Source organism: Lacerta agilis, chromosome 12 (assembly GCF_009819535.1).
Source record: "Lacerta agilis isolate rLacAgi1 chromosome 12, rLacAgi1.pri, whole genome shotgun sequence".
NCBI lineage: Eukaryota > Metazoa > Chordata > Lepidosauria > Squamata > Lacertidae > Lacerta > Lacerta agilis.
This window is the reverse complement of record NC_046323.1, coordinates 4,460,565-4,477,552: the sequence shown is the minus strand read 5'-3', so window position 1 is coordinate 4,477,552 and position 16,988 is coordinate 4,460,565. Positions and strand designations below refer to the sequence as shown.

Below are 16,988 nucleotides of genomic sequence, written 5' to 3'. Positions count from 1 at the left end.
ATTCAGTTCTTTTTGGTACAAGTTGCCCTTGAAACAGCTGTGTGTGATAAATCCTACTACGCGGTAACTGGCACTACTGCTATACAGACCAGAGGGTTAATGTCCACATGGCTCACACAGATGCCATTTGTCCATGTGCATTCATGGGCACTTTCATTTGAACTCGGTCTCAATGTTTCTGGGCCACACATCATGGGATGTGTTGTCTTCTCCTCTCAGTTAGTACTTTCCCATTCCTCCCCCTGAGTTCTGGAAAACTGAAGTCCACTGTGGGCATGTCAATCATTTGCTTACCTGTATGAGTGGCCAATATTTTTTATTATTGAGATACAATTTTTCCAATATACCACACCTGTGGGTTCACGCCCTCCCCCAAAGTGCATCTCTGTCTCAGGCCCACTAGCAGCCCACCAAGGAACACCTCACCAGTGGAAGTAGGGGGGGGCAGGAATAGGTGGCATTTCACCCAGCAAAACGTTGTGACACACATAAAAAGAAGTGGTCCTCACAATGTGCTTCAGTGTGCCTGGGTAACAAGTGAGTTTACATTGGATCCCCCCCCCCCCCTTATCACATGGATTGGGAAGATCTGAATTAAATGGCGGGAGAGGGGAAGTGTAGACTTTCACTTAGATGAGGGCAATGTCGTGTGGACAAGGTGAAAAACCAGCACACATAGGATGCATAAAATCCACTTTAAACTACCATGTATACACAGCCAGGTTGGTTTTCCCCCGCGGTGCCATTGGGCTTGAGAGCTGAGCAACTCTTCAGACCCAGTGCAGAGACTACTCCATTTAATAGCTTGTTTAAAAATTGGTGGTTAAGGCTTAAGCAGCTTATTTCAAGGTTTGCTTAAAAGTCCAGTGTCACATTCTTTGTACTGTTCTAGACAACCACCGTATTTACTCAAATCTAATGCTCACCTTTTTTGGCCAAATTATGTTGTGGAAATTTAGGTACGCATTACATTCGATGGCACATTTACATTTGCCAGCAAATACCTTTTTTGATTTCAAGGTTCTGAAAATTGAGGTGCCCATTAGATTTGATGGTACATTAGACTCAAATAAATATGGTATGTTTTTGAAGGGAGGTTCTTTTTATTCATGTTTCCTATTCACTACTTTAAAAAAAATGCAGGAAACAATTGCTACTACACCCATGAACAAATCTTGTGCAGTCTATGTTCAGAGGGCCTTTTCGGTAGCGTCGCCTACCCTGTGGAACGCCCCCCCCCCCATCAGATGTCAAAGAGATAAACAACTACCTGATGTTTAGAAGACATCTGAAGGCAGCCCTGTTTACTGTTTAGGGATGTTTTTAATGACTGATGTTTTATTGTATTTTAAATATGTCAAGAGTGGCTGGGGAAACCCAGCCAGATGGGTGGGGTATAAATAATAAATCCATTCATTCATTCAATCAGTCTCTTCCAGGCTGCCCAAAACACAGCTATTTCATGGATAAAGGCACAGGAAAATCTGATATGGCTGGAGCAATGGTCAAGAAAATCCCTTTCACCCATCCTAAATGTGTGCCTGACATGATTGAAGTTCTCAGACATCAAGCAGCATATAACACTCTCATCAGCAGCTGTGTGTCTGAGACAACTGAGTGTGAAGGTAAGATGTTCACACATATTTTGCTCACCCCTCTTTCTGATTCTGCTGTGTTTCTACTACTGAATTCTGGGAAGACCTTATCTTCAGTATTTTCTGTGAAGCTCAAAGATACCAATTGGGGTCTACATTTGTATGTTGGATGCACGTAAAGTTATGGCCCACCTTGGGTGGTGGCGGCAAGATATTCAGGCATTGGAAATAAGGAGATGTGATGGGCAGCATACTGGTTTTGCTCCCCTCTCACCATTTTTGTGATCAGATTCATTGAAAGTGGCTGGGAAAATTGTGAGCCCACCATATCTGTGAAGGTTAAGCTGGGTGCCAGATCCCTCTAATCCTTGGATCTAGCAAGTGTTAGAATTTACCAAGGAATAGCCAGCCTAGCCTCAATCAATACAAATGTATTCTGACCACACCCACTAATTTATATCTCTAGTTCAAATTAAACGTTTAGCTCTAATTGCTACAGGGTTAGCCCAAACAGTCACTAAACAGTTTTTTCCTTCCAGATTCATCGGACTTGCTTCATTTTGACGTCCGTCAGCAAAAAGGCACTAGCTTTTCAGTAACATTCCAGCATCCATTGGAGGAGAACCTAGCCTGTGGTATGTCTCCAAAGGAAAGGTGTATTGGGTGCACACAGACAATACAAGAAGTCAGCAGGGAATGTGGTGCAGAAATGTGGTGCCTCATTTGGCTCAGGCCGGGGTAGAATGTGTGAATGTGTATATGTGTGTTTCAGTGTTAAGAACAGACTGGACCACACATGGACACAATCACCAGTTCATTGCAAAGCTACCTCCCTTTTCTCAGAGCAGCTCTGTGCAAAGCCCTAAACAGCTGGCCCTTGTGACTGCTTTCAGATGCCCCATGTGGAGCCCAAATAGTCCCTTGCTAGAACCAACACCCTAAATTTTGCTTCATCAATTCCTGCCTTCCTCTAACCTGCCCATCTACGCATGCAGTCTAAACACACAGAGAGAAGGAACTAGAGAGGAGGAGCTGGATCACACCTGTGACCTATTGCCCCATATTCATAAATAAGGTCTGAAAAGAGGTCATCAGAATAATAATAATAAAACAACAACAATAATAATAAATACAATAGTACATCAAAGATTAAAAGCTTCCCTAAATAGGGCTGCCATTATTATTATTATTATTATTATTAGTCTTCTACACAAGTGTCTCATGGTGGTGTACAATATGGTTATAGTTATACACAGAGGCTCTTACTTTAGCACACATTGAAGAAAGTGGCAAACTCTTCCCTTTTACCACTTGGCCATCTATATTCACTCTTTTCTACTATTGCACAATATATGTGTGTGCGCGCGTGCGTTTCTAGTGTTTGTGTTTTACTCTGTTAAATTAGTTTGGGGGCTATTGGTACAAAAAGTAGCACATTGTGTAATTTACAGTCCATCTTTCACCCTATGGTCCCAGGGTGGAAATACGTATTTTGCAATGTGACTGCCTAGGTATAAATTGGGTCTGATTCCCAGTTTTATACTATGGTTGGGAATATTAAAAAGTAAGCAGATGTTGCAGTTTATCACATAATCTGTGGATTAAACTTTAACCACACCAGCTTTGAAGGTGGCTTCAGATAAATTTGCAACAGGTGAACAGCCTGTTTACTGTTTTGTTAATCCTTCCAAGGTGCACATCTTTGGATTGGGCTGGTGATGGGATAACATGAACCAGTTCAAGTGCGTTACTCATAGGTAGATGTGTGAATGGACTCCGTTTGAAAGTATTGGTGACATATATATATATATATATATGTGTGTGTGTGTGTGTGTGTGTGTGTATAAAATCTTGTAGTGATCTGTAATTGCTCATTTTTACAGTCAGCATGGAATGAGCATGAATATGTGACCTCTTCCCATTAAGTACACATGCTTTCAGGAAAACAAATAAAACCAATGCAGTGACCAGAAAGAATTCCTATTTAAGGATTGAAGAGATTTGGTGGTGGTTAATAATTCTTACTGTTGTCTCTACTATAATGTGACACTTGTTTTTAGAGCATTTTTCCCATCTTCTATTTAGTGATGGTCGATGTTCTGAGTTCAAGGGACATTATATGCACTCTTTATACACATTCTGAAGATGGAGCATTAATCTGCAGCAATGATTATCTCACAAGAGTCCTGAAGCGGTAGGTAACACTCCTAATATATAGGGCCCAAGTTTTCTTCTGTCCCTCCCATCCCTTTTCCTTTTGTGTCATGTATAATGGAATGGTTTGTAAACCAATGGGCAGATATCTATAAATTTAATAACTTTGTACAGCAACCAGAAACTTTTAAGTGATTTTAGAGGATTAAAAAATTATTTCATGTAATGGGAAATTTTTCTCAGTATTTGAACAAACATTGGGGCAGGAGAAACAATACCATCTTAAACATTGTAATGAAGAATTTATTAAAAATGGTGGGTTTCACAGGCCAATTCAGCTTTTTTTTAAAGGATATTGTGCTTCTCAAATGATGCATGCATTTAGACAGTTTGCTGGAGGAACGAATGCATAATTGGACAGTTCAAGCAAGCAGTAGGAGGACAGACTGAATTAACTATGAAAATACTTAGTCAAAAATGCCTCTTTTTCCATTTTCACATGGCAGATGGGCAGGAGGCCACCACATACAGGGCTTTGGGCATTTTCCCTCTGTTTAAGACACTCTGGGGTATATCTATACTAAAAACATCATGGTAGCGTTAACTTTTATTGTGTTCTCCAAAGAATGCTTGGGAACATAGTTTGGTGGTCTTACTGAGAATCATGTTTAAATGCTTAGCCCCCAATACAAGGAAAGACTCTGTAGCTGTATTCACAGCTAAATGGTTGGGTGTCCCAAGTAGTTGGCCTGATTCACCCACTGCTTTGTTTTGGATTCTGGCCTTCAGTCTGAGCCCTGTTGCTTCTGAGTAAGCTTTCATAGGAGAGCACAACACAGTGGAATAGCTCCATCAAGCCTAAGATGTGAGAAACAGACAACCAAAATAAACTACCCACAAGCTCCATAAACGTCTAGCTGCAGATGGTCAGCAGTTAGTTGAGCCCTGTATGTCAGTGTGACCATTCTCTGAAGCTCGTGGCAACTAAAAATCTCCTCCACCTTTTAATATTTAGCACAACTAGAAGCTCCTTTGCTTCTGTAACGGGCAGCTTAGACCAGTGTCTAAGCATCAGTGGGCTGAGTCTCAGCAGTGGTCTTTGGGCCACTTTCAGGTAGGCCTCAGTATCACTGTCTGCCATAGCCTTTTGGTTGGACCAACAGCAGCACTAGCAACTCTGCATGCATGCAGTGTAAAGGTGGCCAGGAGACAGAGAGGTTCAGGAGTGGGCAAAGTCTCCCTTGCTCTGACGGGAAAGCGCTTGAAGCGTTGAAGGAAATTAAAAGGCTGATAGTTGTTGTTGTTGACAACAACGGTAGTAAAACAATGTTGTTATAGGAGCAAGCCGCCACGAGTGGCTGGGGCAACCCAGTCAGATGGGCAGGGTACAACTAAAATAATAATAATAATAATAATAATAATAATAATAAATTTAGAATTATCAGGAAAGATTGATGAAATAAATGGGTGGTGGAGGAATAGGAAAAACTTGTGAAACATCAAACATGAGTAGGATTTTCAGCAGTATGGTGGGAGACAGCTTTAAAGATTCAAATTGCTCCTGTTGAGTGAGCAATGCAAAATATGCAAATATATGTCACCTTACGGAAGAACTGGCATGGAACTTTAGAAATTTATTTTATGTAATCTATAAAGCCTTCTGCACTGCGCTGACTTGTTTGGAGACAGTGGCAAATGCAGCTTGCTCTATACACCGGTCAGATAGTTAGTTCTGCATGTGGAGCAGCCAGATTATATTTAGTGAATTAGCAATTCCTTAAATATTGGACGACTTCGCCCTTCTCTTAGGTGTATGTCAATTCCGGTACTCATGAGAGCAATTTTCAAGAAAGCCACCCAACAAAAAGCTGAGGAAACTTCTCTGAGCAAAGATGGAGTCTGTGAGGAAAACTGCAACGACCAACAAGTTGAACATAACCAGCAGTAGTGTGGCTGCTTGTGAAACTGAGGAACAGCATTATTATTTTTGGTGTAATACTTGGTTTATTTCTCTCACAAGTTGCAACTGGGCAAAACTAATTCTGCTGAGAGAAAAACATTGGAAAAAGTTACATTTTACGTCACAAAAGCAATTTGAATGCAGAGATTTGATGTCAAATTGCATATGCTAGTTTACCACCTTATTAAACATTAAGTTTCAACTCTGTAAGAGTTATTTTATAGTGAGTGTTTAGAAAAAGTAGGTTTTCTGAAATAGTATGTTAAACAAAGCTTTAGGAACTTTTTCTTAGTGGGATAAACATTTTTGGCAGGAGTGGGTGGGTTATTTTAATTCAACTTTGATCTTTATACTGGTCACACCCTGTGGCAGAACTCTAGTCCACCTGAAAGTTTGTCTAAATTGGGCTTTTTTCTTAAGAAGAAGAAGAAGAAGAAGAGTTTGGATTTGATATCCCGCTTTTCACTACCCGAAGGAGTCTCAAAGCGGCTAACATTCTCCTTTCCCTTCCTCCCCCACAACAAACACTCTGTGAGGTGAGTGGGGCTGAGAGACTTCAGAGAAGTGTGACTAGCCCAAGGTCACCCAGCAGCTGCATGTGGAGGAGCGGAGATGCGAACCCGGTTCCCCAGATTACGAGTCTGCCGCTCTTAACCACTACACCAAACTGGCTCTCACTTAACACTAAAGCTTCCCTTTTTTCCAAAGTCAGACGTGATCTTTTAAAAATAGGGTCTTGATTCCATCAAATGTTAGTCACATAGGGACATTTTTCCAGATAGCATTGATTTGATTACTTGGGGACATAGTTAAAATTAAGAGAGAAATGAACCGTCTTTACACTACAATGAAACTTATGTACCCCAGCCCTTTCCCATAATTATACTCTTTTGTGTGCAATCTCTACTGGTTAGGGATATGAATCTCTCTCCTGAAATCTGCCCTTGCACAGACAATATGTGCACCTTGCTCTACATGTAAGATGAAGTATTTTTACATGATTGTGTGTGTGTGTGTCTCACACACATGACTTCTCTTGGTCTGAAGCAGGTAGAGTTCCAAGTAGTGGTAGCTATAGTACAGCAAAGTAAGGGCAACAAAAGACCCATAGAACTCATATTATTAGGGAGAGAGGAGGATAATATTTTGGGGGGACACATTGACCCATGGTCAACCTTCCCGTGAGTAGCAAGAACTGCGCTTCTCAAGGCTGCTTTACAATAAATTATTTTACACTATCAGTCATTTTTATTATTAAATTTAGAAATGTCAAATTTTGTGAGGTCACAGAAGTGGGACACAAGTTAGTCACCCCTGTTCAAAAGAAACATTAATTCCTTTTGAAGAGGAATTTCTCCTTGTTCTCTTGAACAGGTCTGCCTCTTCTTGCATTGTCCACCTGCCCGATTAGTGCAGCACTGACTTCTGGGCAAGAAGGTTTTTTTCTCAGAAAGTTTATGAAGAGAGAACTGCACTAAGAAATGCTTCAGTAAATATCTGATGGCCAAACTCAAGGTGACATTAAATGCACCTTTATATTTCAGATATAAAAAAAATGCAAATAGCATCAGCCAGCACCAACAAAGAATTTCTTCCTCAAAGCAAATCCTAGCTTCAGAGAATTTCTCGAAACAAAGCAGGGGAGGAATGAGTTAATTTCCCAGCTTTATGCCTGTTCATCTCATTAACTGGGACCCTTCCACCATACATATTTTAAAAATACAAATAAAATGTTAAAGATATCTTAACAAATTGCATTTAACACCAATTCTATGTTTCAGGGAAGGGGGCAAGGGGAGAGAGAATATGTAAATGTGGGGTGGCATTCAATTTCGTTTTACTACGTACAATGACAATAAAGTATCTATCTATCTATCTGTCTGTCTATCTATCTATCTAATCCCCTCTTGCAAGACTGTAATTCACATCTCTGGAACAGCGATGTAGCATAGATTATAGCGCATGGAATGATTTACTAACATAAGGTGTTTGCAAAGTTTGTTAAAGGAGATTAGACTGTGTACAAAATCAGAAGCCATATCCATGTAGTACCACAGGATTTTATCTACTGCATAAAGAGCACATTAAGGAATATTTGAAAGCAAAATCTCAGCCAGTTTTGAGGTAGTTGTATTTCTGCGGGGAAACGATACTTAAAAAAAAACTTTTAAAAATTCCACAAAATGAATTAACTTTGCAATAGTTGAATGTGTTCAATTGTGTCTGGTGGCAAACCTAGCTGCTCTACTAAATTGATAGTTTTTTCTTTTAGCCAAGTAAACACTGGCTTTTTGGAATCAGTGCCATCTTTTCTCCTTCCGCAACATTCTTCTTGGAAGGACCCAGTCCTGCTATCATTCCTGCAACACTGTCCACTCAACTCAATGCCGTTTTCAGATATTCTTCCACCTGTAGTTCCATCATGCTGTTTCTCAGGTAAGAGGGCATGACTGAGGTCCATGTCCTCAATAGTATCCAGCAAGTCTTCAACATGGGGCTGCAGGTGGGTAGAGCTAAGACTTCTAAACACAGATTCTTCGTATTTTCCCGATTCGTTCAGCAGGTCAGTTACTTCGCTCAGCACTACAGAACTGCATCCATTGTGCTGACACCAGAACGAAAGAGCACTATAAAAACAATGAAAGTTAAAAATGGATCTTTCATGAGACCACATGTAAATAAGAAGACAGCTTTAAAAAAAATATATCACCCCCTCCCATATTTATTCTCATTCACAATTAAAGGGCAACTGAGTAGAACATTAACCTAGAATAGTTTTGTATTCCAATTTGGAGCGCCATATAAGAAATCTAGAAATCACAATGGCACCAATCAAATAACCTTTTTCTAGTACGGTGTATCATTTTTTTTGCTTTCTATCTAGCAAATGCCTGAGAGACTCATTATAATGGAATCACGTTCCTACAGCCCATGATGGTTGAGGGGGGAAATCAAGAGACAGAAGACAGTCTTTGCTCAGAAATGGAAGGCATGGAATAGTCTGAAAATTTCCTCCTTCCACAGTGCCTGCTATAGAGGCACCTTCAATGGAGGTCTACATGGAAAAGGCTGCCTCCAGGTTTCATAGGAGCACGGAGGGAGAAGTTGGCTGTAGCTTTCAAATGCTGCTAACTACTGTTGCCATCTTTTTCTGTTCTCCAGTAGCTCAAGTTCAACAGAGTGTGAAATTTTATCAGGACAAGTGGTTATATTAAGGGGTGGGGAACCTTTTTGGCTTCACAGGAGAGATCCTTATCTGTCCTCCTGTCAATCACTGAACATCACAATGGCATCAGGTGATCTGGTGCTCTGAAGTCCCATTGTCAGAACTTCAAAGTACCCTGCAGGCAGCAAGATGCTGGTAAGATGGAAGGGGATATGTTAGCATGCAAAACCCTTCTTGATCGTGAAGAGGTTTACATTAAATCCTAACGAATTGAGTAGGATTTAATGCCCCCCCAATCAGCTGATGAGCAAGGTGTTAAATCCTGCCATGTTGGCTGTGAACACCTGCAGGATGTGACAATAAAGAATGGATAAAAAGTTAAGTGTTCATAATTTAAATGGGCACTATATTAGCAGAGGATATTAATAGAGGTCTGGTATCAATTTAACAACTTGTACAATTAATTTCCATTCCTTTTTTAAAATGCTGCTTTACTACATACCTTATGGTTCCTTTGAGTTGGCCACATGAGATCATCTTCCTTGCTGCTTCTTTATACCCCTGATTTAAACCCTGTTGCACTGTCAGCAGTTTTCCAGCTTCTGCTCCCTCCGTATAGCCTTCCTTTGAGCAGAGAGATAAAAATCACATTAACAACTAGAATGTAAAAAATAAACAGTACAGTACAGTATCTGCCTGGCTTATTCAAATAAGCCATCATGAAATGAGGTCCATCTGCAATTATAAAAATGTTTGCCCTAGAGGTGTGGCTTACACATAATAGGTGTGCCAATCATGTAGCTTTAAAAAGTCAACCTCATCATGAAAAAAGGTGCTTCTGGAGCAGACAGAGGATATTCAGCATAATAACCAAAGTGTGACATCTTTTTCAGTCCTTCCAGTTGCATGGACTGAACAAATAAACAAAAAAGTGTACCCTTCTAAATGATTAAGAGGAAATTTGAATCTTTGATTATATAGCATGACTCAAGACAGTGCATTATGAACAGTTAAGCTATCCTTGTTGACTGCCGTTAGTTTCATCGGAAAAGGACTTTCTCTGCTTAATTCCAGAATGACATTTCTCCCAAACAGAACACTATAGCTGACCCTTAATCCTCTGGTCGGCAACTCTGCAGTGAAGGCCAGTGAGCCAAGGCTCCCCCTTTCCTCCAACATGGATTATCTTTTCCCCTGCAACCAACACATCCTCCCCACACCCTATTTGCCTCTGAGCTGACTGAGGTGTGTCGGGGGTGCGGGCTGGGTGGACCTGCTGGTGCTATTCTGAAAACTAATCCATCTTGGGATCTCAATAGCTTTTTCTTTTCTTTTTTGTCAATGGTGTGGTCAATCTCCAACCAAACCATTAGTAAGAAACACTTTTTAAGAGTTGCTGTGTATATAATTACTTTGACTCGTTTCTCCATGGTGCTCTCCCATTCTTTCTGAGCTATGTCCATTTCATTTGCATCTTCATCAAACACATCTTCGCTGTGCTGGCTGATTGCAGCTTGCACCCAGGACATCTTGTCTGTGCTTATAACTGTGAGGAGGGCAGAGCTATGGGCAGAAGCAGATGAAGTCTAGCAGGGTGGTAAGCTTGAGCAATCAGACTGAAACCTGCAGGGAAATGACACCTATTGAAACAAATGTCTGCATATAAAATACATCTGATGTGTGTATGTTGAGAAGTTCAGCACTTGCACTAAATAATGAAGGGAAATAGACCAGACTCTTGAATCCCCACACCCAGCTTTTGCTGGCAAATAGGGTCCATGATCAGGAGCTTCCTGCAGCCAACCAGAAGCCGTGCTTTGGAAGTCAAACATTTTGGAAGTCGAATGGACTTCCGGAACGGATTCTGTTCGACTTCCAAGGTAGTAATAAATAAATAAACAAATAATATATATAATATATATAAATAAATAAATTTTTATTTGTATCCTGCACTCCCCGGCCGAGGCTGGACTCAGAGCGGCTAACATCATAAAAACAACATAGTATGCATAAAAACAGACATCAATTAATTAAAATACATCTTAAAATTAATTCAGACAAGTTAAAATCTGGGCAGGTGGCAATTATCAGGTTGGAATTGAGAGTGGTACGACTGTTTAATTTTATTAACTCTTCCCTTCAAGGAGCAGACAAAAAGGCAATGGAACTTAAAACCTTCACACTCTTTGCAGGGTCACAACAGACTTTGTGTTGATCAAAACCATGACTTACGAGGCAGCTGGTTTGTGAGCTGCACTATTGGCATGATGGGGGGGGGGGAGAGAGAAGAAAGTGTTTTATCAAGAAATGCCACCAGCAGCCCAACTTTGTCACTTTTGATGTAGCAAATACTTCCAACTGCTGTGTCTTCATACCCCAAGAGAAGCTTTTTAATACATTAAAGACTAACAGAATTTATTATGGCAGATGCTTTTGCAGAATACAGCCAACTTTATCAGATGCATGGAAGTCTTACTCTCAGCTGACATATGGGAAGAGAGGAAATGAGTAGGAAACAAGAGGTCCAAAAGTTCATGGATTTCATGCTTCTCCCCATATAGCCAGGTGTAACAGCTAAGAACGCTTCATTGCGCTGTTGCAGTGGACTCCATCTGGGAAATTTATAGCAGAGTAAATCTCTCAGCATTTAATGTACCAAAAGGTGTTCTTGTTTTTTAAAGGGTTTTCCAAGGGTATCCAGAGGTTTAGAGGGTGTTTGCTGGCTTTTCCAATGGCTTTTCCAAATCTATGCAATTTCACATATCCCCTGAGTAAATGGGTAGTTTCCTATAGTACATATAACAAAACTTTTTTTTTAAAGGATTGAGGGACTAGTGCAGAACAAATAAAGGTTCTTCAATATTCTTTCACTCTATAATAATTATTTTATTTATACCCCTCCCATCTGGCTGGGTTTCCCCAGCTACTCTGGGCGGCTTATATAAAATAAGTATACAGTGGAGATATAGAGAAAGTCAATATGGAAGTCAATTTGCAGGTGTAGCAAAAGTCAGTGTGAATGTTAATTATCCACTGCATGATTCATTTTATTGCTTCCAATAGGGATTTTTTATTTTTTTTTGCCAGTAGTTAACCTGACTTCCTCTTGGAGCAACTGTCCAATTTACTGTTACAGGTGAAAGGGATTCTCTTCTGTTTAGCTAAGTGTAGCAGAGTGGAAAAATAGTATTTTCTTCAGTATGCTCCGGTTGCTCCAGTTTATTAAGACGTTTCCCCACCACCAGCAGGAATTTCAGGAGCAATTTCCTGGCAATTTAAGAAGAGCCTACCCAAAAGATTAGTGTTTCCTAGCAACAAGTTAGGAGCATCTGGATTGATATCGATTTTTTGTTACTATTACATCATTTTGATGTTTTTATTCTCAAAACCCTGTGCTGGGATATTTAAAGGACAGAACACAATGATTATCAGCAGCTAAAAAAATCTATAGCTTTATAGCACTTACTGTCCTTGAACTGCATGTTTACTGAAAGCTTGCTTACTTGGAAGACCGACTAAACATGTTGGGTCAGTCTTTAGTCGGTCTTCCAGGTAAGCAAGGAAGCTAATGTGACAATCACAGAGGACAAGGCTGGGTGAAGGTTAGCAACTGTCTGATACAAGGCAGGACAGGGCAAGGATATTCCCATGCAAATTAGGAATATGCTCAAGAATACCTTGCAATTCACCAAAGTATTTTAGGCATACATTTGGTTTGGGGGGAACTGATCATCTAAAAGCAGTAAAAGAACCTGGATTTGTACATACTGTGGTGTTTGCCACTCTTTCAAGTGTGCCACCTGCTAGGGTAACCACAAGTACTTCTGTTCAACAATTAAAGACATGTCCAACTTCTTGTTTCTAGGTATAATAAAAAAATTATTAAGTTCTCTTGTCCAAGTTATTTGGGGAAACTTTTGTAGCTTAAACTTTGTACATGGCATTATTCATTGTGACTATACAATTATAAAACTCCTTTCTTAAGGAAACCTATTGAACTCAGTCTTTCTAGTCTTTCCAAAGGACTGTTAAGATGTTAGGAAACTACCTTTTTTCCAAGTCAAACCCATTGGTCCATCTAGCTCAGTACTGTCAATTATTGCAGCAGCTCTCCAGGGCAACAGACAACCCCCCCCCCCCGCCCCCCAACAATCAGTCCTGGATATGCTGGGGATTCAACTGAGCAGCTTCCGCATGCCAAACCTATTTTACCACTGAGCTATGGCCCTCCTTTATGTTCTTATCCCACCACACTTTTGAAAGAAAGCAGAACTACTGCTATGGTTGTGGATAGATTTGCATTCCCCTCCCCTCCAGAAGCCAGAGTTGCCATAAAGCATGTGCTGTGCTGTAGTAAAAAAAACGAGTTATCTGACAATCCTAATTCATATTTTGTTTCTGCCATCTGCCTTGGTGGAATTAATGTCAGAGTGGGGTGCTCCTAAGCAGCGCCACTCTTCCAGCAAGGAGCACAAGAACCTTCTACTCCCCGCTACCAAGAAGCTGTAACAATGGTAAGGAGTGTCTGCTAAAAAAACAAAACTTACAACACCCCACAACTTTGCAGGATTTGAAGCCATTCCTTATTTGCAAGCCATGCAGCCTAAAATCTGAAGCTCCAGAAACCTTGCCTCTTTAGAAAAAGCTCTCCTTTATATAACCCACAATGTCTATGCAAGGTGTACATACCGGTAATTTAAAACTAATTTCAACTCTGGTTATTCTGGTAGTTCAAGTGAATGGAGAAATAGTTCACAGAGAAACCTTTGTTTTCCAGGAGTTGCCCTCACTTTTTCCATTTCCCTCATCAATATAGAGAGTGACAGCTCCTGAGGGCAGCATAACAACTCTCGTTTGAACACAAAATGTATAAATTATGCACCTGCTATTTTCTGTGGGTGGAGAGGCATTTCCACTAAATGGTGTTGCTAAACTGCAGTCAATTCCTAGCATTATGATTCACTCTATTTTATAAGACTAGTGCTCAAATGTGTGTATATATAAAATGCAACACTGTTCCAGTAATACTAAGACTCCAAATCTGTTTTTGGGGAAGAGAAGCCTGTAGCAGACAGAACTGTACCTTCATCTTTACTGGTGCAAGGCATCTGGTTCCACAGTGCAACAGTTTGCTGTGCAAGAAATGACTTTGTAGCTGTGGAAGGAGCTAGTCTCAATCCTGCTCTTGTCTTGTAAGTGTCATGATCCTAAAAGCTAGACTTTTTCATCATCCTGTACTTTAGTTGTTGGGCTCATGATTGTTGTTTCCTGTTCCTACTTGGAGAGTTTTGATTTGCTTGGTCTGTCATGTGGAGAGTGGCTGTTCGTTTCATGGTTGTAGTGTTGTTGACACCTGTACATATGACTCAAACTAGTATGAGCTTTTTGAAAGCACACTCATCACGGCTTTAGGCAGCCACCTCTTCTGCCTTCCAGGAAGATCACAGCAAGGTGAATGTGGCCACATCCATCAGCCAGAGCAGATGCAGGGAACTTGCTTCTGTACCCTCTATACATAAAAGAACTCACTTCTCCAACTGCCATTAACTGGGATTGTAGAGCTGAAAGGAGGCAATCTATGGGCTCTGCCGGCAGCTTGGCGGCCAAGGATCACTGGATGCCTGCACTTGTTTCCTCTCAAGAAGAAAATCTTAGCAATGTCATATCCATCAGTCAGCAAAGGAGCAGCTTCTGAAATGCTAGTTTTCCTCTTACTTCCCCAATCCTTTTTCCTTTTGTATAGTATCTGTTAGACCATGGGTAGGCAAACTAAGGCCCGGGGGCCGGAACCAGCCCAATCGCCTTCTAAATACAGCCCATGGACGGTCTGGGAATCAGCATGTTTTTACATGAGTAGAATCTGTGCTTTTCTTTAAAATGCATCTCTGGGTGGGGCCTGCCTGGTGTTTTTACATGAGTAGAATGTGTCCTTTTATTTAAAATGCATCTGGTCCCCTACAATGTCTGAGGGACAGTGGACCGGCCCCCTGCTGAAAAAGTTTGCTAACCCCTGTGTTACACTGTGAACCTTCGTGTAGGTACTGTCTTCTATAAGTATTAAATAATAAAAAATACTGGTACATGCATCATGTGCACGATGGGTAAATGGTGAACTGTGGGTGGTAGGTGGAGATTGTCCCTTTTGAGCGTTGTTTAGAATTATAGCTAACTTGGCCTCTCCTTTCGAAACAAAACAAAAAAAAATTCTTTCCAGTAGCACCTTAGAGACCAACTGAGTTTGTTCTTGGTATGAGCTTTCGTGTGCATGCACACTTCTTCAGATAACATATCTGAAGTGTGCATGCACACGAAAGCTCATACCAAGAACAAACTCAGTTGGTCTCTAAGGTGCTACTGGAAAGAATTTTTTTTTTTTGTTTCGACTATGGCAGACCAACACGGCTACCTACCTGTAATTGGCCTCTGCTTTATCCATCTCAGAGATGTGTTATCTTCTATGGTGCAACTGCACTAGTGCAGGCATGTCAACAATATCCCTTTCACCAGTATATGTGGCAGGCCTTCACTGGTATATCATTTAAAATGCAGTATACTGCTAACACAGGGTGGAAAGTTTAAGACGTCAGACTGTTGCTCCTACAAATAGCATCGGCATCAGAGTCAAGAAAAGGAAGAATAAAAACACTGCCTATAGAAGACCATTTGACAATACTATAGATAACTGACACATGCACTTTCATGTCTATAGACACTACCTTAGCCACAAAATTAGTCTGTTTCTTTCCATTCCAGAGACCCCCTGCTTCACGGGTCCGGTTAATGCTTTCTCTTTTAAGCCTGGACACCCCAAGCAGTCTTTGACTCAGTGGTGGCTGGGGATGCTCTTTCTCTGGGCAATCTTCTTATGGTCTGTGGCCTTCCCCACCATGGCTCTCCTTGTCCTCCCTGTATTGCTAGCACTGGAAGAAGGGAGCCAGCTGCAGCCCCAACATGGAGCCCTCTTGCTTGCTTTCCCTCAGACCCCCGAGACACTTCTGGCCTCTCACCCACCAACAGACCCTACCCCACATTTATTGGCACCAGGCACTGAACAGAATTGTTTGCAGCTAGCATTTCTCATGCCCAAGGCTTGGAGACCACAGTGGCAGAGAGGGGGGGGGGGTGAATGCTACTCTGATTCCTTATAGGAACCAAAGCCAGTGCTGGATGCGCTAGCATGGTCTTGCTCAGTACAGTATTGCCCAGCCTTTCTCAACCTTGAGTCCCCAGGTATTGCCGGACTACAACTCCCATCATCCCTAGCCAGCAAGACCAGTGCCCAAGGGATGATGGGAGATGTAGTTCAAGAACACCTGGGAACCCAAGCTCCCACCCCCCCCCCCAGCAGGAGAGACACTCCCCGCCTGAAGCCCTGTTGTTGCTTCTGCCGGTGCCCAAGGTTGAGAAAGGCTGCTCTACACTGACCGGCAGCAGCAGCTGCTCTGCAGGGCTTCAGGCAGGGAGTGTCTCTCCTGCCACGGGGGAGCGAAGCAAGGGCCTTCTGCACGCAAGGCAGGTGCTCTGCCACTGGACGGCGGCCTTTAGCCTGGGACGGGGGACGGGGACGACCTAGTTCTCCCACCCCATGCCTTCCCGAGGCCAATTGCAGGTGCCGTGGCGGGGGAGTCGTTTAATGGCGGAGCTGGGGGTCGGGGAGGGGATACCTGCCTTTCCAGTCACTGGCTCAACCGGCTGCCGTCCTGGGGAAGCCGGGGGTGCTACTGCTGGTGCCTCCGCCTGGAGGATCCCGGTTCCCGAGGCGCACGCTGCTGGGGTCGGAGAGAGCGAGCGGGGAGCTGTCCTTCTGCCGGCCCCGTCGGAAGGCCTCCCTGGGGGCGGGCGCTGCGGTGCTCGAGGCCTCCTCCTTTCCCTCCTCCTCTCGCTCCACCCCGACGCCTTGTTCATTAAAACCCGGGCGATTCCCCTCCTCCTTCCCCCGGCGGCGAACAGCGGCGGCTGCGGGCGGAGCCTTCGCCTGAGGCGGGAAGGCGGCTTGGCTTGCGGGGGACCACCCCCCCTTACCTCCCTCCCTCCCTCCCTCAGGAAGGGCCTACGAAGCCTACGGTCCCGAGGAGAAGCCGACACCCACCCCTCTCCACGCGCGCGGAGAAGC

At 42.4% G+C, this 16,988-nt stretch overlaps 2 protein-coding genes across 3 annotated transcripts; one reads left to right on the top strand and one right to left on the bottom strand.

The window, feature by feature from the left end:
- The first annotated feature begins 1,426 nt into the window (after positions 1–1,426).
- Positions 1,427–5,765, top strand: LOC117056054 (mediator of RNA polymerase II transcription subunit 1-like). The gene is made up of 4 exons (XM_033166098.1): positions 1,427–1,625; positions 2,135–2,230; positions 3,681–3,789; positions 5,559–5,765. The coding sequence occupies exons 1-4, from the start codon at positions 1,463–1,465 to the stop codon at positions 5,695–5,697; spliced, it is 507 nt and encodes a 168-aa protein (XP_033021989.1). The 5' UTR covers positions 1,427–1,462; the 3' UTR covers positions 5,698–5,765.
- Positions 5,766–7,838: 2,073 nt separating this feature from the next.
- YAE1 (YAE1 maturation factor of ABCE1) lies at positions 7,839–16,679 on the bottom strand. Of its 2 annotated transcripts, none has more exons than XM_033164861.1 (4): positions 16,544–16,679; positions 10,288–10,498; positions 9,378–9,499; positions 7,839–8,336 (listed from the first exon to the last, which is right to left on the bottom strand). In XM_033164861.1, exons 2-4 carry the CDS (start codon positions 10,402–10,404, stop codon positions 7,898–7,900), a joined length of 678 nt encoding a protein of 225 aa, XP_033020752.1. In that variant the 5' UTR covers positions 10,405–10,498; positions 16,544–16,679; the 3' UTR covers positions 7,839–7,897. The 2 variants fall into 2 exon arrangements, with proteins under 2 accessions (XP_033020752.1, XP_033020753.1); XM_033164862.1 differs by having other exon boundaries at positions 16,540–16,570.
- Between the last annotated feature and the right edge of the window lie 309 nt (positions 16,680–16,988).